The 26,811-nt window shown below is 36.5% G+C and overlaps 2 protein-coding genes across 2 annotated transcripts; one reads left to right on the top strand and one right to left on the bottom strand.

Annotated features, from left to right (window-relative positions):
- Nucleotides 1-1,160: 1,160 nt before the first annotated feature.
- On the bottom strand, nucleotides 1,161-7,282 carry LOC107777843 (fumarylacetoacetase). Its single transcript, XM_075228575.1, has 14 exons — nucleotides 6,829-7,282; nucleotides 5,779-5,857; nucleotides 5,353-5,411; nucleotides 5,144-5,268; nucleotides 4,890-4,964; nucleotides 4,272-4,347; nucleotides 4,015-4,114; nucleotides 3,871-3,930; nucleotides 3,668-3,738; nucleotides 3,515-3,577; nucleotides 3,105-3,169; nucleotides 2,577-2,673; nucleotides 2,304-2,429; nucleotides 1,161-1,468 (listed from the first exon to the last, which is right to left on the bottom strand). The coding sequence occupies exons 1-14, from the start codon at nucleotides 7,030-7,032 to the stop codon at nucleotides 1,406-1,408; spliced, it is 1,263 nt and encodes a 420-aa protein (XP_075084676.1). The 5' UTR covers nucleotides 7,033-7,282; the 3' UTR covers nucleotides 1,161-1,405.
- Nucleotides 7,283-16,436: 9,154 nt separating this feature from the next.
- On the top strand, nucleotides 16,437-25,004 carry LOC107777849 (transcription initiation factor IIF subunit alpha). Its single transcript, XM_075228574.1, has 11 exons — nucleotides 16,437-16,571; nucleotides 16,672-16,866; nucleotides 19,462-19,617; nucleotides 21,112-21,257; nucleotides 21,368-21,738; nucleotides 22,221-22,336; nucleotides 23,216-23,350; nucleotides 23,548-23,760; nucleotides 24,065-24,271; nucleotides 24,511-24,599; nucleotides 24,708-25,004. The coding sequence occupies exons 2-11, from the start codon at nucleotides 16,696-16,698 to the stop codon at nucleotides 24,718-24,720; spliced, it is 1,617 nt and encodes a 538-aa protein (XP_075084675.1). The 5' UTR covers nucleotides 16,437-16,571; nucleotides 16,672-16,695; the 3' UTR covers nucleotides 24,721-25,004.
- The last annotated feature ends 1,807 nt before the right edge of the window (nucleotides 25,005-26,811 follow it).

Raw genomic sequence — 26,811 nt, 5'->3', positions numbered from 1 at the left:
GGTTTCTTTGCATCATAAAACATCCATAAGATAAGAGACCACTTTTTTGTTGAACAAATTCCACTAAAGTAAAAGACCGGCTCTCGGGTCTATTGAATTAAATCATCTATATTAGTATCAATTTTCTAGTTCCCTTCCTTTTCATAATTTAACAAATATTTAAACAATTACGTCAGTTAAAAGGTCAAATACTGCAAGCAAGGGTGGCGCAGAATTGGGGGGAAAATAAAAAATAGTCAGATTTATAACTGATAATTAAAAAATAGTCATAGTTTCAGAAGTAATTAAAATTTAGCCACTTTTTATGTAAAAATAAAATTTGAACAAATACACTTTAAAAATCTGGAAATATTCCACCATAATATGCTGGAGTTTGAATTTTTTTACATATAAGCTTCTAGCATCGTGTGTTGGAGTCCCAACATAATATACTGGAAGTTTATATGCAGGAGCTCCATAATCCCGCATATTATGCTGGAACTTTTTGTGTTTCAACAAAACAATGGCTATTTTTCAATGACTTTGTAAACGCTGTTTATTTTTCGGATCAATCCGAAAACTGGCTAGCCCGTGCTATTTTCACAACAGAACTGGAGACAAAGGGATTCAAAAATGTTAAAATGTCACAACTGAAAGTCAGTCCTTGACCTAAATATTTTTGTGATATACACACACATAAGTTTTACTTATACACAATATAATTTTCTGACAAATGAAATTTTATTCTGCCCTCGGGCCACTAACTGGTAAATATCTGGACAAAGTATGACTCAGTAACCTGGAAAAGAATGTAGATAACCTATTTTATAGTTATCTGGGAGTGTACAAAGGCTGAATATAAAGCTTAATATATTTTATTGTCAAACCTTGGCATTTTCCTTAGAAGAATTAGTTGTCCATTCAACTACTTAAACTAAAAATAGCCGGTGGATATATAATATATGCATATTTTATATATTATGTGTATAATTGAATATAATTATTGTATAATGTATGTACATGGCTAAAAAAAAGTAAATTATGAATATGATCGGCTATTTGTGTAAAGATTTTTATGGCTTGAGTATAAAATATGATAATTGATAGAGATACGATTTTAAATGAGAACAACTAAAGCAACAAAGAAAGTAAAACATGATAGACCTGCGATAAGATTATGCTAGATTAAAAGCACACTGGCTATTTTCATTTGATACTGAGTAAGGACATTTCAACATGAATTGGTAATTGTTTGCAGTAAAATAATGTAGAATACATAATGCTCTCACTTGTCCAAGCCAAGAGTTTGCCACAATTTCTACTGATTCTACTCCTAATTTTGATGCGAAACCAAGTCTGGAATTATTCTATGCAACAGCCAACAGTTCCCAATTGCTCATGGGCAGGACAATGTAGTAATTCATGCTCATTGTGGAGCCGGGACAATCTTCCCCGAGCATCTTCCAAAACCAACTTTGTATCCATTGCCCTGATAATAAATTGCAAATCGACTAGTATCAGACTAACAATCTCTGCATAATGTTGAGATCACAGATAAGGATAGCAAAATAACACCACTTTGGCATGGAAGGAGGAATTCAACACAAGGTCCAAGGACTCTTATCAAGAATCAGTTGAGCCACAATTGCATCTCTAAGAAATTTCATTAGGGTACATTTGCCATATTCACTAGATTCCAAAAGCGCCTTTCAGATAGCATTTATATATAAAACACAAGTACAAAGGATAGGTAACATGGAAAGAGACCACAGACAACTGAATCTCCCAAAAGCAACAAATTATAACACTGCCATAAAATTCACTCTTCAAGTATAAAGTGAGAAGTGAATTGCACCCAAAAAAAAAAAGGTTGAGAGATTCTCTCAGAAAAGAGAATGAGAAAACAGGAGGGTGGTCAATAACAATTGACGACATCAACCTAGAGAGTGGAAATTTTGAAAAAACATAATATAATGGAAGTGCTCATCCCGTAACGGAAAACCAACATTGCACTAAGCAGATTTTCAAAATTTCACTCCAAATCAGAATTTGTATGGAGCATAGATCTTAAAAGAAGATTGAAAAAAATTAAAGAGAAATAAAGAACCACCACTTAATGTGCCAGTTTCCTGCTCTTATTCTTTTTTTTTTCCTGCTCACTCTTTTTAGGTGAAAAACTAACATCCAATGTCTACTCAGACCCTGGAAAAGAATCTCTAACATCTTATCTTTCCGGAGCGCTTGTAATTGAGTGTGTACACCATCAGCTACGGCCAACAAGGTACAAGCACGGAAATGGGCAAAGAAGGAAAGAAAAGGAGTACCTGGCAATAACCAAAGAAAGTTACTTCATCTCCATCTTCTAAGAATGTACGGGTAATTCCACCTAAAGACAGAGGTTTCTGTCCATTCCATGTCAATTCAAGCAAGCATCCATAGGATTCTGGTTCCTGGAGACGAATGGGCAAATAATAACATCAGTAAATAGTAAATGCAAGCAAATTATTCAGTAAACAGTAAGATGACAAGTCAATAAAACAAGGAAAGTTGGAGCAAGGAGCTGTAGAGGCATCATGCTGCTGAGTAGTAAATCTTACTGGTCCACTGATAGTTCCAGTTCCAAACAGGTCCCCAGGCCTTAGGTTGCAACCATTGATAGTATGGTGTGCTAGTTGTTGTGTAATCGTCCAATATCTGTATCACAGGAAAATCATTCAGCATTACCATGGAGAAAAAAGAAATTCATGAAGTAAAATTTCCTTTAGACTTGATGTGCGTGTGTGTGTTACATCTCGTTCTAAACTTGATTACCCTTGAACTATTCAGCATTTGAAGAACCAGAATCCTCAAAAACTAGATGCTAAATGTTCTTGGACAATTTATTTTTTTTTGGCATCTAGGGGGGAGCTTGGTCGAGGGACAGGGCGGAGTTAGGCACAGGTGATTAATTTAGCTGTTACATGAACCATTATCTTCACCATCAAACTAATTGAACCCACTATCCTGCTGAAAGCTTTAACAGCAATAGGTATCATGATTCTGGTGAAAAACGAAATAGATTCCAAATGTTTTGGCTTGATAACTGAAGAACCATGAAATTGTAAGTCCAAGCTGCAAATACTTACAAGTGGTTGAAGTTGCTTCTTGTCACAACACATGAATCAGCTTGCCCAGAAGGTTTAATGAGAACCTTGTATAAAAAATCCACTCATTATCCAGATGATCCATGAAATTTGACCAAGCACAACAACAAACCATTATCTCCTGCTCATTTTTTTTCTTTGTTTGATAAATCAACACTAGGTAGGAAGATTCCTTCTACTCAACCAACTTTTTCCAAAAAAAAAGGGGGGGGGGGGGGGGGAAGCCTGGTGCACTAAGCTCCCACTATACGCAGGTTCGAAGAAGGGCCGGACCACATTGGGTCTGACGTAAGCAATCTTAGCTAGTTGCCTTAGTATTGAAAAATAAATCATTGTCAATTAAGTACTAGACATATCAAATCCTATCATGGGAAGCATAGAATAGAAGATACCTCCAAGGAAATGTCATAGTTTCTTGATGTCTTCTCCACAAGATATGTTAATGGAGAAGGGTTCTGCAGTTGAAAGAACAAAAAAAGTTCTGATCAATATGAATTTCACTGGTGAGGAACACAAGGTTTTAAGAGTTGAGAAGTCAAGACTACCTGCTTTGGGGCCTCGCATGCAAACGGTTCTAAGGCATCTAACGTCACAATCCAAGGAGATATGGTTGTGCCTGCAAGACCGAAATTGGAAAAGGATATTACCCTTAAGGTTATATTTTTAGAATACTTGCAGAAAAGGACATGAGAAACTTTAAGATAGCACGCAGTTATATCCATGCAATAAAGTCAATTGGATTTCTTACCAAAGCTCTTTCCAAGAAAGGGACCAAGAGGCACGTACTCCCATGCCTGGATATCTCTTGCTGTTTAGAATAGTAGCTTATCAGTTATCAGCACAGAATCATGCCACAAGAACTTCAAAAAGTCAAGTATATTATTAAGCATACCACTCCAATCATTCATCAAGACAAGTCCAAATATATGATCTGCAGCATCATTGACATCCACCGTTGTTCCTAGTTCATTACCAGGGCCAACTACAGCAGCCTTAAAGCATAAAGAATTACAGTGTACAAAATGGAATTAACAAACAACTCAGTAAAGAAAAGGAAGATAAATCAAAGTTGGACCAACAATAGAAAGAAAACTTGCATTTTTTATATAAGACTACGCATTTTCCAAGCTATGAGCCATAAACTCTTACCATTTCTAACTCAAAATCCAATTTTCTAGAAGGTCCAAAATACGGCGCAGAATTAACAGTTGGATGACCTTGTCCTCTGGAAGACACGTTTAAATCATAATTAGGAAAAAATGCCAACATTTATTTGTAATGAATGGAATAGTTGGAGAAATCAGGTGACACATAATCTATTCACATCAAACACCAAAACATGAATTGGTATGAACATAAGTACATAACATGCACTATTAGTGCAAAACTTGGAATTTAATTTTAAGAAGTACCAAACTTTATATTCTTTAATTTAATGAAAAAGAAGCATCATGTGCCAAGTCTCACGCTGCAGTGGAAATGCTTCATTACCAAGAATCAAATTAGAAGATTCCAATAAATTAAATGCCACAGAGGCAGGTTAAAAGATCGTTGATGTAGCTATTCACTTAGGTGCTGCGACATTGAGACCCTGCCAAAGGAGTGATTAAATCACAAAATATCCGTCATGACCTAAATGATTAATGCAAAACAATTTCCCATCAAATATGTCTTAAGCACTCCAGGATTATCTTCCTAATTTCTCTCCTCATAAATAAACTGATACAGATTGCTAGAAAGGACTGGAAAAACTACTTTTCTGTTCACCTGGGTCTAATAATATCAGTTCCAGAAATGACAATTGACGATGCTCTCCCATGGTAAGCAATAGGAAGATGGAACCTGAAAAGGGTAATCAGATTCCATGAGCAAGCATATAGATACAAAAGTACAAGGACATGAAAGTCCCTCCCTCCCTCTCCCTCCCCCTCCCCCTCTCCCCCAGAAAAGAAAATGGCTGACAAATATCGTCCAAGGTAATTTATACGATATTTGTACAGGTGGCTGTGTTGTCGGCATACCAATTAAGGTTGATAGGATTTTCGGGGCCACGAAAGATAGTCCCACAATTCTTGGCATGGTGCATTGATGAGAAGAAGTCCGTGTAGTCTCCAATGGCGACAGGTAGAAGCATTTGGACTTTGTCCTGAAGTATTAATCAACACAGCACAAGAATTAAGACAACACCAGTCTCCTAACAGACATGAAAAATCCAATTACCATGTCATACCATAGGCAGAAGAGCTATCTGCCTTAAAGCAGCATTGTCGCGCAGAGTTGGTTCCGTGGCTGCACAAGGACAAAACAGAATAACCCAACTTCAACTTTTCTCAAACTCCCTCTATTCTCAAACTCAATGGGCCTCAGGACATCCAATATCAGATATTGCTATGATAAGGTTGGACGGAGAATTTTAAATTTACAAGAGGTCTAAAATTTAACAAATTTATAATCTTTAAGAGTTTAACAAGTAGCATTTTTCGAGTTTCATTTGAATCCAAAATGAGACTAAAAAAAATGTGGTTTAAGTTTATATTCCAATCAAAACTTTCTTATGTATATCCAAACAGATGCGAAGGATTTAAGCTTATGACTTTGTCATACATACAATCTACCTCCATCCAAACAGGCCCTTACATGAAAGAGAAGCGCATACCTGATAACAGCTTTTGCAATGTCGCCCGAGCTTCCTTCCATGCAGGTCGTCCCAATCCCACAAATTTGTTCAAGTTAGGCTACAAATGCAAATAAGTTAGCTTATGACTTCACAGTCCCTCAACCTTGCCATTAACACAGAATTACACAAGGCTTAGTGGCTCGCCAAAAATTATGAGTTTAACTTCTATGCATGGGAATTGTAAAAAATATTTATACAATCAGACCAGTTAAAAGGTAATTGTAGATAACTTTATTTAATACTAGCATTGATTGATACCCTAAAATAAATGGCAAGCAACCTGCTTTAACAGGTTAAATTACACGGATTTGTAAAAAATTCATTAAATTGTCGGTGTATATGACTTAAATCCTATAATTATGTTGTTAGGAAATTTCCTACTGAATTGGCAATAGTAGCTAACATATAATTTGATGAAATCCAACTAGTGGAATGCTATCACTATGTACCCAGATATTTTGTCTTCTTCTTCATTCATTCTTCCTTTTTTAGGACATAACTCCAGAAAAGAGCAAGGGGAACTTAACCAATGGCACAGTATAACACTCACAAGAAAATCCAACAAAATCTATCACTTTCTTGAAACTAAGACAGGACATAACAGTTGAAAATAACAAAAAAGGAGCTCATAATTCGATGAAAATTAACTAAAACTGAACTGAGTAGTCAAAAAGGAATTCAAGTTATATGCACCAACAGTGTAAATAATACTCCAAGTCTCCAACAATCAGGTCATTTAAAAGGTACCTATCGCTAACTTTATTTAATAGCATTGATCGATAAGTAAACTATTATACCATGTAATTATACTGATCGTGTGAATATTCAATACACTATCAATGTATATAACTCAAATCCGTCAGGAAATTATACAATTCCGTCCGAACGATAGGAGAAAACAGAGCACAAAAATCGACGAAGATTACCAAAAAACTGAACTTAACGGTAGGAAATTTTCTAAACGTGCAATCAAACAGAATGCTTACTAATAAATCTTCAGAAATTAATGAAAATGAAGATAAAACCGACCTGATTGAAACAATCGGAGTTTTTGAGTAAAGGACCGTCAAATAAACCGGCGGAGCTAAGAGCCGATAAGTCCAAGACGTAATCTCCGATAGCGACGCCCGGTCGAGGTAATGAACCCGGTTCAGGCTTGAATACACCGTAAGGTAAGTTCTCGAGAGGGAAGTGAGATTCCGGTTCAACTTCAACAAACGACTTCAGCACCATGATTGATGAAGAGAAGGAAGATGAAAACGACGACGTTTGGAACTGGAGTTCAGAGCTCTCAGTGAGTGACGTGAGATACTGAAAGTAAAGTGATGACGAAAGTTTAAGAAGAATAAGAAGAGAATTTGTAGTGGACTTCGTGTATTAAATCGAACGGTGAAGATTGCGAGTTGAGAAGCGGGTAGATGAGATCAGCGGTTGATTGTCACCTATCATTCAAAGGAGCAGTCCTCCTTTTTCGTCGCTCTACACAATTCCACGTGGGTAAAAAAGGCTTATGAATAAATTGTATACGCGATTCCAAATGCGATTTATAATTCGCATTCCATCAAAAGTCGCATTTGCTTCAAATAAATCCTGTAACGTAAAATTACCATCATGTGTTTACACCAAATCTTGATTAAGTAATAAATATGTGTAAATATCTTGCATTTGTTGATTAAGTGATGAATGTTTTGGAGTGAACTAAGACACTTAGTCTCCTACGAGAAGGTTTTAAGTTGGAAAAGTTGATTGGATGTTGACTTATGTGTAAACGACCTCGGATTTGAATTTATATGGTTCGGTTAGCTTCGTTTGGTAATTTTGGACTTAGGAGTGCATTCGAGTTGCGATTTGGAGGTCTGTAGTAGAATTAGACTTGAATTGGCCAAAGTTGAAATTCGACGATTTTTGGTCGGCAATGGAAATTTGGATATCGGGGTCGAATTGGATTTTCGGAAGTTGTAGTAGGTTCATGATGTCATTTTTTACTTGTGTGTAAAATTTAGAGTCAATCGAGCGTGATTTGATATGTTCAGCACTCTAATTTTGGTCGGATGCTCTTGGGAGCGTGGATCGTACCAAAGTGGTGCGGACCGCAGAGGTGAAATGTGGCCGCAGCAGAATTGTGCAGACCGCAGAAGGGGTGTGCGGCCACAGTAAAATTATGCGGACCACAATGGAGGAAGGTTTGAAGAGTGCGACCGCAGTGATTGTCAAAGTGCGGCCGTAGTGGAATTATGTGGACCGCACAGTGAAGGTTCAAAGAGTATTATATAATGCAAGAATGGCTTCGCGGTCGCAAAGCACAACACACCAGAACACCAGTTGCAGCAAAACACTAGATTTTCTAAGTCTAAAACATCTCGTAGCCTATCCGAAACTCACCCGAGCCCTCGAGGCTCCAAACCAAACATGCACACAAGTACTTAAACATCATACGAACATGCTCGCGTGATCAAATCGCCAAAATAACACTTAAAACTACGAATTTAGCACCAAATCAAATGAAATTTTCAAGAAAGCTTTAAATTTTCTAACTTCATAATTGGACGTCCGAATCACGTCAAACCAACTCCGTTTCTCACCAAATTTTACAGACAAGTGTTAAATATCATAATGAACCTGTACCGGGCTCCGGAATCAAAATATGGACCTGATACCAACAAGATCAAATATTAACCAAATTCTTAAAACCATTAGATTTTTAGTCTTTCCATTTTCAACAAAAATTCATATCTCCAGCTAGGGATCTCGTAATTCGGTTCCAAGTATATGCCCAGGTCCCATATTTCATTACGGACCCACCAGGATCGCCAAAATATGGTTCCAGACCCATTTACTCAAAACGTTGACCGAAGTCAACTAAAATTATCTTCTAAAGCAAAATTCTTATTTTCATCTAACTTTTAATGCAAAGGCTTTCCGAAAACGCGTCCAAATTGTGCATGCATATCGAGGAGGGATAAATTGAGGTTTTTAAGGCCTCGGAACACAGAATTTAGTTTTAAATCATAAGATGACCTATCAGGTCATCACACCTCCATATTAGTAGAAGACTTGCCTTGCATTTCTAAAGGAATATCAGAAGGCCCAACTCCTTCCTCAATCTCTGCATTAATGTCTTTATTAGCATAATAATTGAATTTCTTATCGGTAGAAGAATGTCATCGGATGAAGTTATGTATAGACATGGTAATTGTAACTAGATGATTTTGAGTGTCAAACTTGAAAGATGGCATTGAGCGTAAAATAGAAATAATTTTAAATATATAAAAAATATTTTTTTTATAAAAAATAGTTAAGTATGTTTAAATTCAAATTCAAAAAGAGTAACTAATTATTAACAACACACAATGTATAATTTAATATTTTTAAAATTTAAATTCAAAAGAAACTAATTAGTATTACCTAACTTTACTAAGTTTGTCCTAAATTGCCAAGTGGCCTATTGTCAAGCTGCCACTTGGCTTGATGTGTGATGTATTTTCTTCTTTTTTTAATAATATATAAATAGATTATGCGATGCAATTATAAATTTATTACTTATTTGTAGGTAATTTTCACAAATTAGATTTAATAACTGTTATAAAGATTCAGGAACTAATAGCATATAACCGAAGAAATTCTAAATGATTATTTGTAGGAAGAGAATTGATAATCCAAAGAAGGATGTAGATAATTTTCTTTAGTGTGAAAAAAAGAAGAAGATAATTTGGAAAGTTACAAGACATTACAAAAAAAATTATCAAAATCAAGAAAAGTCAATAAAGAATTTAGAAAGTTACAATATGATTCATGTATATGATATCTTTAAATTTTAAAAGAATAGTAAAAACTAGAAACAAAAATGAAAAGAAAAAATTTAAATTAGTAAGGGATAATTTGGAAAATATAAATTTATGGTGAGGATAGTTTTGTCTTGAATAAATTTATTTTTCACTTATGCTTTTGCTTCTTGGAAGAAGCTAGAATTTTCTGCTTCTTCCCAAAAGCAGAAAAATTGCTTTTGCTGATGACCAAAAGTACTTCTCTATATTGACCAAACAATTTTAAAAGTACTTTTTTGAAGGAAAAAAAGTATTTTTCGCCTCCGAAAAGCTTGGCCAAACATGCTCTAAAACTGACTTAGTTATTTCATTACCCTTAACAAGAGGTCTCGAATTTAATCCATGAAAATAAAAATAAAACACTAGTAGGAAATATGTAAGAAAATCAAATATGAGTTAATCAAACTGCTAAGTATCATATAGCAAGTGATTAAGGGTGTGTTTGGTATGAACTATGAGTATCATAGAGGTGGGTGGGTGTGGTGGGAGTGGGGGTAGGGGTGGGGGTAGGAGTGGGGTGGTGAGGTAGGGGTTGGTGAGAATGAAGAATAGGATGGAGAAAGTTGAAGAAGAGTTTTGGTTCCTCCAATTGGAGGAAAATATTTTCCAAAACATTTAATCCAATCAAAAAATTGGATAACATTTCGTACCAAACACACCCTAAATAAACAAAACATACACGTATTAAGGTATGGATTGGTGTTTGGGGACAAAAATCTCTTTTATGTTTTTAACATCCAATAAAACTGGAACTGTATAAACTAGTTAATTAAGTACAATTTCTTTGTTGTTAGAGATTAAAGGTTCACTTAACAGGATCATTTTTATTTTGAAAAACATAAATTATTCTAGCTTTTTTCATAAAATGTCTATACCTCGAATATGTAAGTGACTTTTGTCATTCTACTCCTTTTGAAATAATTTTCAGTAAAATAAAAAATTGACAAATACGTTATGATAAAATTGCCAGCCTGAATAAAAACATTAGTACTAAATTTTACTACAATAGGATGAAGTTAAAAATTAAATAAATTCAAATCACTTTAAACAATCTTATACACGGGTTTAGTTACAAATGCATTATCGTAGTTCTAAAGCAAATCACTTAATATCCTTCTACTGACAAATCATAAACAAACATTATTATAGTTCATAATTTTTTTCCTAATCGTGCAGTTAAAACTCCACTAACCTTTTTAAAATTCATATAATAGTTAATCCACACACAATTCCACCAAAGAGGTACCAGGTAAGTTTGTCCACTAAGATTCGGACAAACGAGAAGAAATTACCTAATATTTTTACCTCAGATGTAATTTAAACATGAGACTTTATGATTTCCAACCTGTTTATGCGACTTATAAGTCGCATGTTAAGAGTGCGATTTATAAGTCGTATTTTTTGAATGAGATTTATAAGTTAACATTTGACAAGTACGATTTATAAATTGTATTCAGCGAATGCGAGTTATAAGGCTCATCCGAATGTGATTGTAAGTCCAATATAAGCGCGATTTATAAGAAGTTCTAATCCCACTTATAAGTTTCAGAGAGAAAACTGAAATACCTAAAATAGTCTATTATCTTTGTGTTTGGTCTCAAAATCATCCACATTCTTTTATTTGGACCACTAATAGTCCATAAGTTTTTATTAAAATGGTGTACTTTTGATCATAACCAAAATATTATTTTATTTTTAAAATTGAGAGTAAACACAAAGTTTCATATCCCTCAACTAAGACACATATCCAACCTTTCCATCCCTTTCTTCACCAAATAACATATCATGTGGACTCTAATTAAGCAAATCTAATAACTTTTTTATACTAACAACTCATAAATAATATTATCTTGTTATAAAATTATACATAATCCATGTATAAATACCCGCATAACTTAACTCATTTCATGATAATAATAACAAATAAATAACTGAAAATTATTTATTGCTTTCACATAAGCTTGCGAAACCAATACAAATTGAAAGTAGAAAACATATTTGATTTAACGACCCTGCTAAGTAAGAACATTGAAGAGTGTGTGATATAATGATTACCCAGCTGTCACGATCCGAATTTCTCATCGTCGGGACAGTGGTGGCGCATAGCATCGCACTCGCTAGGCAAGCCAACGTTAGAGTTCTATTCACCTTTTTCATTTAGTTTTTATAGTTAAAATTTGACAAAATTAAATCAACGAAAATAAAAGCGGAAGTACATAATTAACTGATTATTCTTATACTATTAACAAAATCGAAATAGTTACCACCCAGAAACTGGTGCCACAACTCACGAACATTCTAATGAATATCTACAAGTATTGGTCTGAAAGAAAAGTACATCTGTCTTGAAAGAAAATAAAATAGAAATGTAGAGCATAGGAGGGGATGCCAAGGCCTGCGGACGCCTGGAGGACTACCTTGAGTCTCCTAGACGAATGCCTCCAACCGACCTCTCGATCGGCCATAACCAGCTCCAAAATCTGCACAAAAAGTGTAGAGTGCAATATCAGTACAACCGACACATGTACTGGTAAGTGTAGAGCCTAACCTCGACGAGGTAATGACGAGGCTAAGGCGGGGCATTTACAATATATCCTGCATACATTTGATAATAAAGCAAAAGAAAGTACAGAACGAAATAGAATAGTAACTTGCAGTAAAATAAATACGGAACTCAATTATTGCCAATACTCAGCTATAACCAATCCTTAAGAGAGTTACAATGCTACAGAATAAAATCACTGTTGGATTTTGTTTAATAACAAAAGAAGGGTGAATGGAAAATGGTGGGAAAGAAATGAAGGGAAGTGAAATTTTGAATGAGTTCACTAATGCACTTTGTCCCTCATTGGTAGGAAGAAAGAAAGTCTTGGTGTTTATATAGAGAAGCTCATCTTTTAGCTCTTAAAGAGCTAGTAAGAAGGCAAGCCTCGCGTCGTCGCCGTCGTCGTCGCTCGCTCGGCTCGGCTTCGGATTCGGATTTGTCAAAGATTGATTGATTAATCTTTTTGGACAAAATTCTTTTCAAATATTTAATTAAATTAATTAAAGAAAATTCAATCTGAAATAACCAATGACCCGCGACCCAGTCCAGTCCGACCCGCTTTTCTTTCCTGGATTAAGTTAAATTCGTTTTAAATTTCCCGCAAAAAAATTTCAACAGTCATGACTGTTCTGAAAGGTTGCAAACCTCTTCAGAGTGTCACACCTGTTCCAACAGCTATGACTGTTCTGAAAGGTTGCAAACCTCTTCAGAGTGTCACACATGTTCCAACAGCCATGACTGTTCTGAAAGGTTGCAAACCTCTTCAGAAACATCACCAAGTTGGCTATAAATAGACCTTCAAATCCCAGAATAAAAACTTACGAAATTTTCTAAATCTTCTTCTTCTTCTGCACAAAATATTCCAGTGTGTTTTACGACCATTGAGTGGTTCGCCGATCACCAGAGTTTTAGGTACCGATACACTAGTGAGTTAAATCGTTCTATCCTGGGAGGATATATTCCAAAACCTCGGATACTTGAGGGGAATAATTTCCTTAAGGACACACTGTGTATTAAGTGGGCTCGATTTGTTCCTACAATGTTTTTTTCAGAATTTATTTTGAAGAAGTTTACTGTTTTCGGAATTTAATTTCTACTAACTTTCTGTTTCTGTTTTCAGAAAGATTATTATTTAATATATTTACAGAAATACAGATTTATAACAATCACAACAGAGGAAGAATACATAAATAACAAAATGATGCGGCACTCATCCCGATCCCACCATATAATCAGTAGCACTATGAACATTCATCCTTATTATTCCTTATTGCGGCGTGCAACCCGATCCCACCAGTCCACCCTTATTACTCCTCAATATATCACCCTTATTCCTCATGTTGCGGCGTGCAACCCAATCCCACCTGTCCACCTTTATTATTCCTTGTTGCGGCACGCAACCCGATCCCACCTGACAATCACATTTCACCCTTATTTCTCATGTTGCGACGTGCAACCCGATCCCATCATATCAGTACCAATCACACAATAAGAACAAGTATTTCACAATTTAGCTCAACCCTCCACAACATTTATACCTCAAACCAAACTAAACGGAAATCTATACAATTATGAAATCTCATCAATTATTACTATACAGCGAGACCAACCAAAATGTATCATGAACACCAATAAACTAACTTAAACCAATAATGCAACACAATGAAACTACGGAATAATTAATACCTTCAATAAAGAAAACAACATCTAACAAGAAGCAGTTAGACATGGAAGCATCAATAAGCATGTAGTAGTTAAGACATGAAGACAATATATTAGAAATGGGGAAGGGAACAGGCTAAACAATTAATTTGGCGGCGCATAAGTATTCGTCACCACACCTATACGCCATGCACATGAAATTTAACATAGCAATTAAGTCGGGGATCCCTAATCTCTCGAGTCAAAGTTAGACCAAACATTTACTTCAATCCAACGGCCAATTCAAAGCTCAATTATCGCTTTACCTCTCGATTCCACCTCCAATCCACTCGTATCTAGTCATAATTAACTTAATAATATTAATTATCGCTGAATAAATCAATTCCAATGCATAATTATAGGTTTCCCAACATTTTTCCCAAAAAGTAAAAAACCGACCCCGTGCTCGCTTGGTCAAAATCCGAAATTTGGACCAAAATCTGATTACCCATTCACTCCCGAGCCCGGATATACAATTGATTTTGGAATCTGACCTCAATTTGAGGTCTAAATTTCCAAAATTCGGAATTCCTAAGTTCTCCCCAAAAATCCCCAATTCCACTATGAAAAACCCTAGATTCTAGAATGAAATTTTGTGAAAAGAAGTAAAAGATTGAAAGAAATGAGATAAAAATCATTTATATGTGATTTGGGGAAGAACTCACCTTTGGAAAATCGCCTCTTAGAGTTTAGGTTTTGAAAAATGGGATAATGAATGAAAAATTCCCCTCTAAGTCTAAAATTATCAATTGCAAATATCGCATTTGCGACATGAGCTTCGCAAACGCGAAGGAGCCATCGCAAATGCGAAGCCCTTCAAAGTCCTGTTGTCTTTGCAAATGCGAGGAAAGTGTCGCATTTGCGAACACTGTTCTTCACAAATGCGAGTAAAAGATCGCATTTGTGATCATACCCCTCCCACCCTCCCTTCGCAATTGAGAAGGTTTGTTCGCATTTGTGAACTCTGCCGGCCCAGCCTTCTAATCGCAATTGCGATGAAAGGCTCGCAAATACAGACCTTACAGGGCTCGCAATTGCGATGCCTGATCTCGCAATTTGCGAGATCAGGGACCTGCAACAAGCTGAAGCACACTAGCAATATTCTCTAAGTTCCAAATTACTCCGTAGCATATCCAAAACTCACCCGAGCTCTCGGGGCTCCAAACCAATCATGCACACAAGTCTTAAAACATCATACGAACTTCCTCGCGCGATCAAATCGCCAAAATAACATCTAGAACTACAAATTTAGCACCAAATTGCATGAAATTTTCAAGATAGTTTCAAAACTTCTATTTTCGCAACCCAATGTCCGAATCACGTCAAATAAACTCTGTTTTTCACCAAATTTCACAGACATGACTTAAATATTATATTAAACATGTACCGGGCTCTAGAACTAAAATACGGACCCGATACCAACGAGATCAAACACTAATCAATTTATTCAAATCATTGGATTTTCAGTATTACAATTTTCATCAAAAGTTTATTTCTCGGGTCTGGGACCTCGGAATTCGATTCCGGGCATACTTCCAGGTCCCATATTTTATTACGGACCTACCGGGACCGTCAGAATAAGAGTCCGGGTCCGTTTACCCACAACGTTGATCGAAGTCAACAAAAATGAACTTTATAGGCCAAAAATTGTTATTTCATAAATTTTCCAAATAAAGGCTTTCCGGAATCATGCCCGGACTGCACACGTAAATCGAGAAGAGATAAAATGAGGTTTTTAAGGCCTCGGAACACGGATTTGAATTCTAAAATAGAAGACGACCATTTGGGTCATCACACCAACTCTCTTTATTTAACCAGGACTATAAGAAAAACTCCACTAATCTCTTTAAACTTCATAATAGCTTCAATCAAGACATATATTGAATACTACTTGAGCATTCGTAATTGGAGCAAATCCAAACCCGTTAAATTATTCTTTTAGACACTGTGTTAAGGATATTAACTAGCTTGAAGATTCATATAATACATATTTTTGTATTCTAAATTTAAGTAATGTATTTATAATTGGACCAACAACAACATACTCAGTAATATCCTACACAATTGGACCGTATACAATATATAGGTATATATATAGAGTAATTTGCTAAACATTTGAAAAGGACAATTTCAAAATGTACAATGTTATATAGATTATCTAAATCAAAATATTCTACACTTAACATCCATTTCCTTGTAATTTCATTATGATTCTAACATTTGACATTAACTTATAGTTAGATCTTACTATTAAATATGCAACCAACACGTGAGGGTTTGTCTTCATAAAAACCAATAGCTTTTGTTGTAATAAAATCTCTTTTACTTCTAACTTACTTTATTTATACATAGTTAAAGTTTGAAAATTTTAATTGTGTAAATTTTTTATTATTAAAAGAAAAAACATGAACTCTTTCTATTGCCGTTGCTGCATTAATGTGATCAGAATTGAGAAATTCAAGTTCACACAAAAATCCAGGGGTCTAAACAGCAATTTCCCAAACTTGAGGTGGTTATCAAAACAGAACCAGAAAATTACGCGTGGTTCCATCTATAAATACCCGCCTTACTCATCAAATTAACCCATTTTATGCCCGCTTCGGTGCTCTCGATCTAAAAAATTCCTTAACGACAAAATCCATAACTCAAAAGAACAAATTCAAAAACTGCAAATACTGAATCAATACACAATAAGATTAACGGTGAATTTTGATTATTTAGTGAATTTGCCCAAAATTGAATCGCTTAAACGGAACCCTAATTCTGATGAACTGAATGACTTATTTTTGTTTTTGATTGCAGGGAGAAGAGAATTAAGGCGCTATAATGTCGATAGATTTGGTACTGAAACCGTCGTGTAGCAGGTGCGGCTCCACGTCGGAGTTGTACGGAAGCACCTGCAAGCACTTGACTCTTTGCATGTCTTGTGGTAAAAACATGGCTGAGACTCGTGATAAATGCTACGAGTGTGGCACTCCGATCACACGGCTGATTCGAGTATGTTTCCTCTATTGAACTTGTCATGAGTACTAGAATTTGGGTGAATTTCTATATTTGTCATTACTTTGTTTTGATAATCGAGATGTTAGCTCAACATTTCGAAACTTAATACTAGGCTTTTGTCTTTGGTTGGCTCGAACTCGTGATGTGCACCTAACACACGCATTATGCATAGCGCCCTTACCACTGGACCATAGCCCTGGGGGCTTTTGTGAGTAATTTCTTACAAGTATGGTAATGGAATGAGTCCGTATAAAGAGGAGTGTATCAAGGATTTAGGAAGAGTTACAACGGTCTTTGCTCCACATAAAACTGCATAACATGTGTCTATTCCATAAATTTTGTTTTGCGCATACCTCAACTATTCCATCAGGTACCTGCTACCTCCTACCAAAATAACAGTACCAGTTAACTCACCCACCTAGGCTTAGGCAGATGGGAAGAATCACTTAGTGTTTTTGTCTCCGCTAGGATCTATTACATATAATTTTAGTACTTAGGTATGATTGATTAATGTCTCAATTGTGGTTAGTGCTTCTCATAGAGTTATAGTCTATTTGTTTGGAGCAAAGGCATGGTGTAGGTAGGTTTCTGGTGAGTATTCATATTATGGATCCCCACTAGTTTGGGGGGCATAGTTGATAGATGCTAGTAGTTTCTTTGAGTTTTCACCAAAATTTCGTGGAGAATTTGGTTTTTTTCCTGGGCTCTGAAGCCTTATGTCCTTTGTTCTTTTGAGGCAACTGGTTAGGTGGACATAGGCTAGGTTTCACTTCTGCAAAGATATCAGTGTGTTTGAGTTTGACGGTGCTGATTTGGGAGTGCAATTACAGCAAGTAGATGCTAGAGGTTTCATTGACGTAGTTGAGAGATTCAGAACTTGGTGGATATAGTCACCCAATCTGATTTCCCTTTGCTTCTAAATGATAAATAAAATTGTATGGCAGTCGCAACCAACTTTTAGGCCTTCCGAGAACATTGGATTACTTCGTCACTCAACGATGTGGAGTTACGTGTAAATATTTGGAGATTCGATTATTAAAGGTGATCATTAATCCAAATAGATTGACTCACTTGTTTATTCCATAGGACTCAATTGATAAAAATAAAGCTTCATCTGTTCTTGAATAAAGACAAATTTTTGTTTTCCTTTCCTTTAGACAATGGAGTAAGCGATGGTTGATAGAAGATGATTGATACATATATGATATAGGTAGGTTACATCCGTATACTATCCTCCCCCGTTATCTTCATTTAACCCAAGAACATTATCTTTTCCTCCTTTCTTCCACCAAGATCAAGAGCTTCTGCCACCCTATACTTTCTTCACTACTTTTTTATATTCATCCTTTGCTTCTCTAGTCTTCTGGTTATATTTTTTATCCTTGTTTTCCTGGTTACGTTCTCATTTTCTAAACACAACTATTTGCCATGCCAATATCAACAATTTTGTCTCGAGCTTATATTGATTTAATGCGTGAAGCCGTGAACTAGTTCCTTCTTACTTTTGTTAAGATTATCTGAGACCTGAACAAGGATAGTATAAGAGAAAAATGAGGAATATAAGCACTATTGTATAACCTAGTGCTAAAGCTTGCTTCATTAAGGTACATGTATTGATCTGTAGCATGTGTTTGAGAAGCAAATATTACACCATTCTACTTCTCCAAAATATTCTGTGCTCACCCTGCAGAATGTTTTTGGTTAAGTAAAAGCTGGACCAATTGCACTCTTTTTTGTGCCTTATGTTCAAGAGTTCTGAACGGAAATACCGGATGTAAGCTTTTTCTGTTATGGCACTAGTTTCTCAATTGATGTGTTGGAAAGTTGAATGAAGGGGTCTATTTCTGATTCTTTCATTTTGGATTAGGTAGGTGTTTTGTCTGATATGCTATGATTTTCTGTAATTTTTGTGTAACAGTTCATGTATTCACTTAGAATTGTTCTGGCTTTATTACTATTGATGAAACAACAACAACAACAACAACCCAGTGTAATCCCACTACTGGGGTCTGGAGAGGATAGTGTGTACGCAAACCTTACCCCTACCCTGGAGTAGAGAGGCTGTTTCCGATAGACCCTCGGCATCCTTCCTTCTAAGAACTCCCCACCTTGCTCTTGGGTTGACTCGAACTCACAACCTCTCGGTTGAAAGTGGAGGGTGCTTACCATCAGAGCAATTCAGGTTTAATTGCACGAATGCAATTACTTCACTAGCATGACTGATATTAACTGTGTGAAGGCTTAGGCAGTTAGCAGATATAAGAGGTGAAGTGTGTCAAACAGCCTTAAGTTAGGATGTGCTTGCTGCTGCCTGCTCAATAGAAGTTTTTATTTTTCTGATGCTGAATGGGTTGATTTGCTCTATTTTGTCCAAAATATTTAAGTGAACGTCTTAATCGTGCTAATGATATCAATTAGACTCTTGGTCAGACCACACTTTTGGTAGCTATTGTGGACTGAATTTTTTTTGTCGAAAGCATTCAATTTGTGTCAATTCATGAAAGAATTTGTATGTGATGCATTATTTACTTTACCCATGGTGCAAAATTGGGTATAAAACTGGTTACTGAAACCAACGTTTATGTGCAGGAGTATAATGTTCGGGCTTGCTCCAGCAATGACAAGAATTATTTCATTGCTCGATTTGCTTCAGGCTTACCGAACTTTTCAAAAAAAAAGAATGAGAGTAAATGGACTTTACAAAAAGAAGGTTTGCAAGGACGTCAAGTTACGGATACTTTGCGGGTATGAAATATTTAACAGTATCATCCTCGTTGCATCAGTATACAAATACACACACACAAAAAAAACACATATATATATTATATGTATTTCTCAAGTATAATAATTTGTATCAAGACAATGAACCTTGAGTGATTAGTTGGATTTCAGGTTATGGCGAAGAGTAGTGTAACTACGCTTAGTGTCCACGAAAACCTGTAAATTTACTGGTACATAAATGACCATGAAGTGAGAGCTGGAATAAACTATTCAGATTGACCATATGGAATATAAACTGCTTAGATTGACTGCATGATATAACAAGTTGACCATAGGTTGAACATTAATAATATTCTTGATGGATGTCTTCTGTGAAGAATCAATATTCTCAAGGACTTAATTAATTTATACAACTTTAGGAAAGAAAAATGTGTTTTTGAAGCATCAATTCGAAGTCTTAGGCAAAAAGTCGAACCAAAAGAGAGTAAAAAGAAACCGATCGGTCTCGATTTGGTGATGGTTATGCATACATACAAATCAACGATGAATGAAGCTAACTGAATTCTATGCTGCACGGACTCTCCAAAACCGCTGCCGCACCCCGGTTGGATCCTCCAATAATGCACTACTTTTGGAGGATCTTACACGCACCAATCAACATTTTCGGAGAGTCCAAGCATCACACTGAATTAACCCAGATTGATCGGACTGACCAAATGTGCACCCTAGCAGGCAACTTGAAGCAACTTCTAATGTCTATGGGTGAAATATAGTACTAGGACTTTTGAGCTAGCTATAGAAAATAAATGAGAATTGCAACTGTTATTTGCATTGAATTCTTACCATTGATTTGCGACTTGTTAGAGTGGACTTTTCCTTGATTTTCGAGTTGGTGTCTCGTTTGACTCAATTTCTTCTTCAACGCCATAAATGTTTGGTTTCTTTTTTTAATCATCGAGAATCCTCCAAAACTTGATGGATAATCAACCCACCCCTCTACCCTTCTCCACTCAAATGCCAGACTCACTTCACCAGTTAGAATTCGAACTCTTGACATTTGCCTATATACATTTAGTGTTGTACTATCTTTACTATTGAACCAAATCCCTGGAGCTAGATCGTTGGTTTTCTTTGAAACACTGACACTATGGATCACTTGGATGTTGACTAATTCACTTGGTAGTATTCTCCACGTTTTTGGCACAGTTGGTGGTTCACCACTTCCCGCTTGATGCTGAGGGAGTACTTCGCCCTATTCCGTTGAGCCTTTTATGCAGAAGCATGAGAAATATAATTAGATAGAAGGTTCTTAATTATATTTATCAAAAGGTATCTTTTTTTTTGTGAGCAATGTAATAACTAATAGAGACCACATGCTCCGCGTCTTGGATCATAGATATGCTACTATGGGTGCCTGTTCTACTCTTATAAAATTATGATTTTTGGTGGCAGGGCTCTTTTTTCTCCTATTGAATGATTATGAGTTCATTTACGACCTTTATTTTCTATGAATTGCAGGAAAAGTACAAGAATAAACCGTGGCTATTAGAGGATGAAACCGGTCAATTTCAGTTCCATGGTCAGCTTGAGGGAGCACAGTCAGCACAATATTATCTATTGATGATGCAGGGTGAAGAGTTGGTTGCTATTCCAGCTGGTTCTTGGTACGCATCTTAGTTTTTGTTGTTTCTGTAGCATTGACGCCAAAAGTATTCTGCAGCTTCGTTTAGATTCTGGATCTGCATCTATTCATTTTTTCCGTTGAAATCATTAGGTACAACTTCAACAAAGTTGCCCAATATAAGCAACTTACTCTGGAGGAAGCAGAGGAGAAAATGAAAAATAGAAGGAAAACTGCAGATGGGTACCAGAGATGGATGATGAAAGCAGCAAATAATGGACCTGCTGCCTTCGGTGAAGTAGAAAGATTTGATGACAAGGAAAGTGGATCTGGTGGGACAAGGGGGCGTAAGAAAACTTCTGGTGATGAGGACGAAGGCAACGGTTCGGACCATGGGGATGAAGATGAGGAAGAGGAGGCTGCTAGAAAAAGCAGGTTGGGACTCAACAAAAGAGGCGCTGATGATGATGAAGAGGGTCCCAGAGGGGGTGATCTTGACCTGGATGATGATGATATTGAAAAAGGTCAGTCTTTCTTCTTCCTAGAATGCCTTGCATTGCACATTCGAGATTGCTTCCCAACTATTTAATGATCTATGATATGCATTTTCATTCTTAATGGTTATGTTGGAAAGCCCAATATCATTCCTCCGTCTAGCTATCAGCTAGCATGATAGGGCTCTCCTGGTATTTTCTCTTTTATATCATCATTTTAAATTGTTTGCATCTTTTTCTTGTAAATTAAGTGTCCACGAATTACTGCAGTTCACAAACATCTCTTATCCTTTCCTACTTTTGAGAATAGGAAATGGCTTCTAACAGACTAACGACTGTTATTATTGTTTCACTCTAGAGTGGGACATTGTTCATCTGTGGTTCTGTTTTTCTTTTTCGTTGAGGCTTGGGGGCGCAGATTAGCTTGTGCATTAGGTTGTTCCTTGACCATTTGATCAGCTTTTGTTTTCAAATTTCTTTTGTTTCTGCTGAAGGTCTCTCATTTCTTTCAGGGGATGATTGGGAGCATGAAGAGATTTTTACGGATGATGATGAAGCTGTTGGGAATGATCCTGAGGAGAGGGAAGATTTGGCTCCTGAAATTCCTGCTCCTCCAGAGATTAAGCAGGTTAGTTATGTGTGGGATTTGCAAATTCTGATAGTAAATAATTTTACATCATGCTGCACCCTGCAGGACTATGTGACATGTATTTGTGGTATGGAAGTTATTGGATAACTATCTTATACAAAAAGCCAGTGCCATATATTTGCCGTATTTTTGTTTGCTCTGCCAGTAAAATAAGTTTGGTCGTTTAGACACTTTTCTGGCTACTGGGACTGGACTCCCTCAGATTACAAAACTTTTTACCTTGTTAAAAAACTTTGACATCCTACAAAAGGCATTACTTGAAGGATTACTATAATAAGAAAATATTGTAGGAATTTTTCCTGTTGCTCCAAATGTGCAATGTAACTTTTTTCTTGTCAGTTTTTATGATGTGACATTCAAGTTAACTACCCTCATCAAGGGAATCAGATAGCGACAAAGCAAGAGAGTTGAGAATTGGCTTCCTGACCATTAAGATCATACATTAAAAAAATAGTCTATAATGTTTTTTCTGGCCTTGAGTGTGGTTTTGTTGCCAATAGGATGTAGGGAGCCTTTGCCCAGCGCTTATTAAAGTGTAAGTGAATGTATATCTGTTGTGATACAATTTCCTTTTTCTGAATACTAAAAATGATCTTGAAAATGGACCAGTGTACTTGTTCTTAGTTCCATAAACTTTGCGGGGAATATCATTTGTTGTCAGAAGGAGCTCCACTTCTATGTTTAAATGATATCGTATATGTGAATAGTAAGTACTACTAATTGGGACGGGGATTTAGTAGGACCATGGATCGAGAAAGTGTGCTCTTGTATTTTGTTCTGTATTTTGTGTTTTAACGTTCTTCTCTGCAGTTGTGAAGCTCTTATATAATAACTTTTGTCCCTTCTCCGTGTGGTTAGGATGACGAAGACGAGGATGAAGGTGATGAAGAGGGAGGGGGTCTGAGTAAATCTGGTAAAGAGCTGAAAAAGTTGCTTGGAAAAGCTAATGGGTTGAATGAATCAGATGCTGAGGATGACGACGATGACGATGATGTAAGTTTTGATTCATTATTGGTTGCTAAGTGAAGGTCTCTTTTTACTTTTTATGCGCTATTTTCCTTATCCTGGTTGGGAATGATCTAAGTAGGCGGTTTTCTCCATTTGTTAGTTTTGACAGGAGTAATTATGTTTTTCCATTCCATGGTTTTAAAATCCATCTGAATTGTCTTCTCTTGTTCTGTCTTCATCAGACAGAAGAGGATATTTCACCTGTATTAGCTCCTAAGCCGAAGGAAGCTCCTAAAGAAGAACCGATCGACACCAGCAGTCCTTCGAAACCATCTGCTTCTGGACCCACTCGTGGAACTCCAACTTCAAAATCAGCTAAGACTAAAAGAAAAGCTAATGGTGATGACTCAAAACCAACCAATGGTGCTCCCTTGAAAAAAGTGAAAACAGAAACGGTACGAAATTACTAACTATAATATTTATTTGCTTTTGGCGTGATATGTCCTTTGCATGGGAATATGATGCTGGCAAGGCATAAGTTTCATAACCACCTGGAAAACCACTTGTGGTCCTTTTAGTCTGAAGAATTTAGGAGAAGGAAGAAACGCCAAGTCGGAAAGTTGATTTGCAGTTACTGTTTATCAGAACTATGATGTTACGACTAACATGTCCATAACCATTTTCTTGATTTTCTAAGGAGGAATTATTTCCTTTCTCCTGTTATATTATTGCTGATCTCCTTCCATTCATATCGTGCAGGATGCCAAACCTGGGAAAGATGAAACTCCGTCTACTGCGAAGAACAGTGTTCTCCCAAAGGGTGCATCACCCTCTTCCAAAACGGCTCCAAGTCCTGCCACAGGTCCTGTTACTGAAGAAGAAATTAGAGCTGTTCTATTGCAGAGAAAACCAGTGACCACACAGGATCTTGTCAGCCAATTTAAATCTCGTTTAAAATGTAAAGAGGTATGACAAGGCTGGTTTATCGAGATAGAATTGTCCATTGTGGCTCACTGACCTATAGCTGATGCATCTGATCCTCTTCATATTTGAGTTGATTTTGTATATAAGCATCCCAAAAATGTAAAGCACAACTAGATGTCCTCAGCATAGCTGCATGTCAGCCAAGTTTCGGAACTCCTTTTACTTGTGATATTGTAGGTTCCTCCCTCCCTTACGTGACCACATTAATTATATTGGTGCAGGATAAGGCTGCTTTTGCTGATGTATTGAGGAAGATCTCCAAGATACAGAAGACCGGTACAGGAACGAGCTATGTTGTGTTACGAGAGAGGTGAATGTTCGTTTTATGTCCATATTTTTTCTTGTTACCAACTCTATTGCGTTGCAGTCTTAAGTTGTATTATGTAAACCTTTTTTTTCTCCTCTGTATTTGACACAGGACAAATCAATAGGACGAACCAAGATATCACTGGCTACATATTGGTGGAGATTGGAAGAATCTAAGGCGTTGGAAAAGAAACTGAACTTTTTGTCTTGTTGGACGTTCAAAACCTTGTACGGTGAGCAAGCTTTGCTTTGTTTGTAATAGTCTCAAATGATCTTCGTATTGTAATAGACAAATGACCAAAAATGGGCAATAATTCTGTGCAAAGGGTTGGATAAACTCGTAGATGGATTTGTTCCTCACAGAAATTGCAATGTGAAACAAGATTAGTATATCCAGTATCTTTTTTTACATCAGTCTAGTTTAATTGCATCTCATGTATCATATTTTGCGAGTAATGGTTGTTGTACGTTAGATAATGTCTCAACTATTTGAGTTTTAAGCAATTCCATACCGCAATTCGATTTTGCAAGTAATAGTGACAGCTTAAATGTAACAATTCAGATTGACAAGCAATAGTGACAACATAATAAACGTCTAAGAGGACAGAACAAAATCTTTAATATTAATGTGTGTAATGCAACTAATTCGTGGGCGAGCCGTTAGCATACTGGGTAGAATTATAGGAGATCAGGGTTTAAATTTTAATAGAGTTATCACGTAGACGTACCAGAGGATCACATAATGTTAAAGGTTGACATTACGATTAGTTAATAATTACATAAAAATCAAGTAATCGTAATATCAAGGTTCTTAGCTTGTTAATACGTCTCGTCAGTTGCCAGGTACTACAAAATTGAAATTCCTTTTAATTTCAATCATCCCGTAGATGATATTGCAATGGCATTAAAACGACATACCCAATGTATTCCGACAAGGGGAGTCTAAGGCTGGTAGTGTATACATAAACCTTATTGTTACTTTGTGCAAGTAGAGATGTTATTTCTGATAGTTCCCAGGCTCAGGCAAGCACAAACCTGATAGTAAAGCATATTGAAATATAAAACATGGAAAAACAATACAACTAGATAGTAACAAATCAAAGGAGAAACAACATCAAGTAATAGTAGAAATCCAAGCATAAGACAAAACAAGAATAATACTAAAACTAGAAAGGAAGAACACACTATTACTACTAATCTTCTACCTTAATCCTCGACGTTCACAACCTTCTATAAAGGGTCATGTTCTTAGTCAGCTAAAGAAGTGTCACGTCCTGCCTAATACTTCTCCCCAATACGTCTTTGGTCTTACTCTACCTTTCTGCAGGCCCACCATATTCAACCTCTCACACCTCCTCACAGTGTATGACCACCTCCTCATCACATGTCTGCATTATTCCAACCTCACTTCCCGTATCTTATCCTTCACCTAGTGCCGAATATCTTCATTCCTGACCCTATCTATTCTAGTAAATGCTCAAACATCCATCTCAGCATCATTATCTCCGTTACTTTCATCTTCTGGACATGTTCTTGATTGGCCAACTCCGCCCTATACAGCATAGTCAGTCTAACTACCACTTCGTAGAATTTACCTTTAAGTCTTGCTAGCACATTCTTATTACACAAGACACCTGAAGCAAGATTCTATTTCATCCACTCTGCTCCAATATTGTGTGTGATATCCTCGTCAATCTCCCATTTACCTTGGATTATTGACCCAAGATACTTGAAACTCTCCCTCTTGGGGATGACTTGTGTGATATCCTTACTTCCACTTCAGCTTCATGAGTTACGATACTCAACTTGCACTCCATTTATTAGGTTTTAGTCATGCTCATCTTGAAACCTTAAATTCCGGTGTCTGTCCCCATATCTCCAGCCTAACATTAACTCTGCCTCGTATTTCATCAACCAGTCATCCGAAAATAACATGATCTGAACCTCCCCTTGAATGTGCCACGCCAGTATATCCATCACCAAGGCAAATAAGAACGGGCTAAGAGCTGAATCCCGGTGCAACCCCATAATGACTGAAAAGTGTCCCGAGTCTCCTTCCACTGCCCTTGCCCCGGTCTTAGCTCTATCATACATATTCTTAAGCATCCTAATGTAAGCCACAAGAATACCTCCAGCCTCCAAACACCTCCATAGAACTTCCCTTAGGACTTTATCGTACGCCTTTTTCCAGATCAATGAACACCATATGCAAGTCG

The sequence above is a fragment of the Nicotiana tabacum genome, chromosome 13 (genome assembly GCF_000715075.1).
Source record: "Nicotiana tabacum cultivar K326 chromosome 13, ASM71507v2, whole genome shotgun sequence".
NCBI classification, from domain to species: domain Eukaryota; kingdom Viridiplantae; phylum Streptophyta; class Magnoliopsida; order Solanales; family Solanaceae; genus Nicotiana; species Nicotiana tabacum.
The sequence above is the reverse complement of the archived record's forward strand: the minus strand, read 5'-3'. Positions and strand labels throughout refer to the sequence as shown.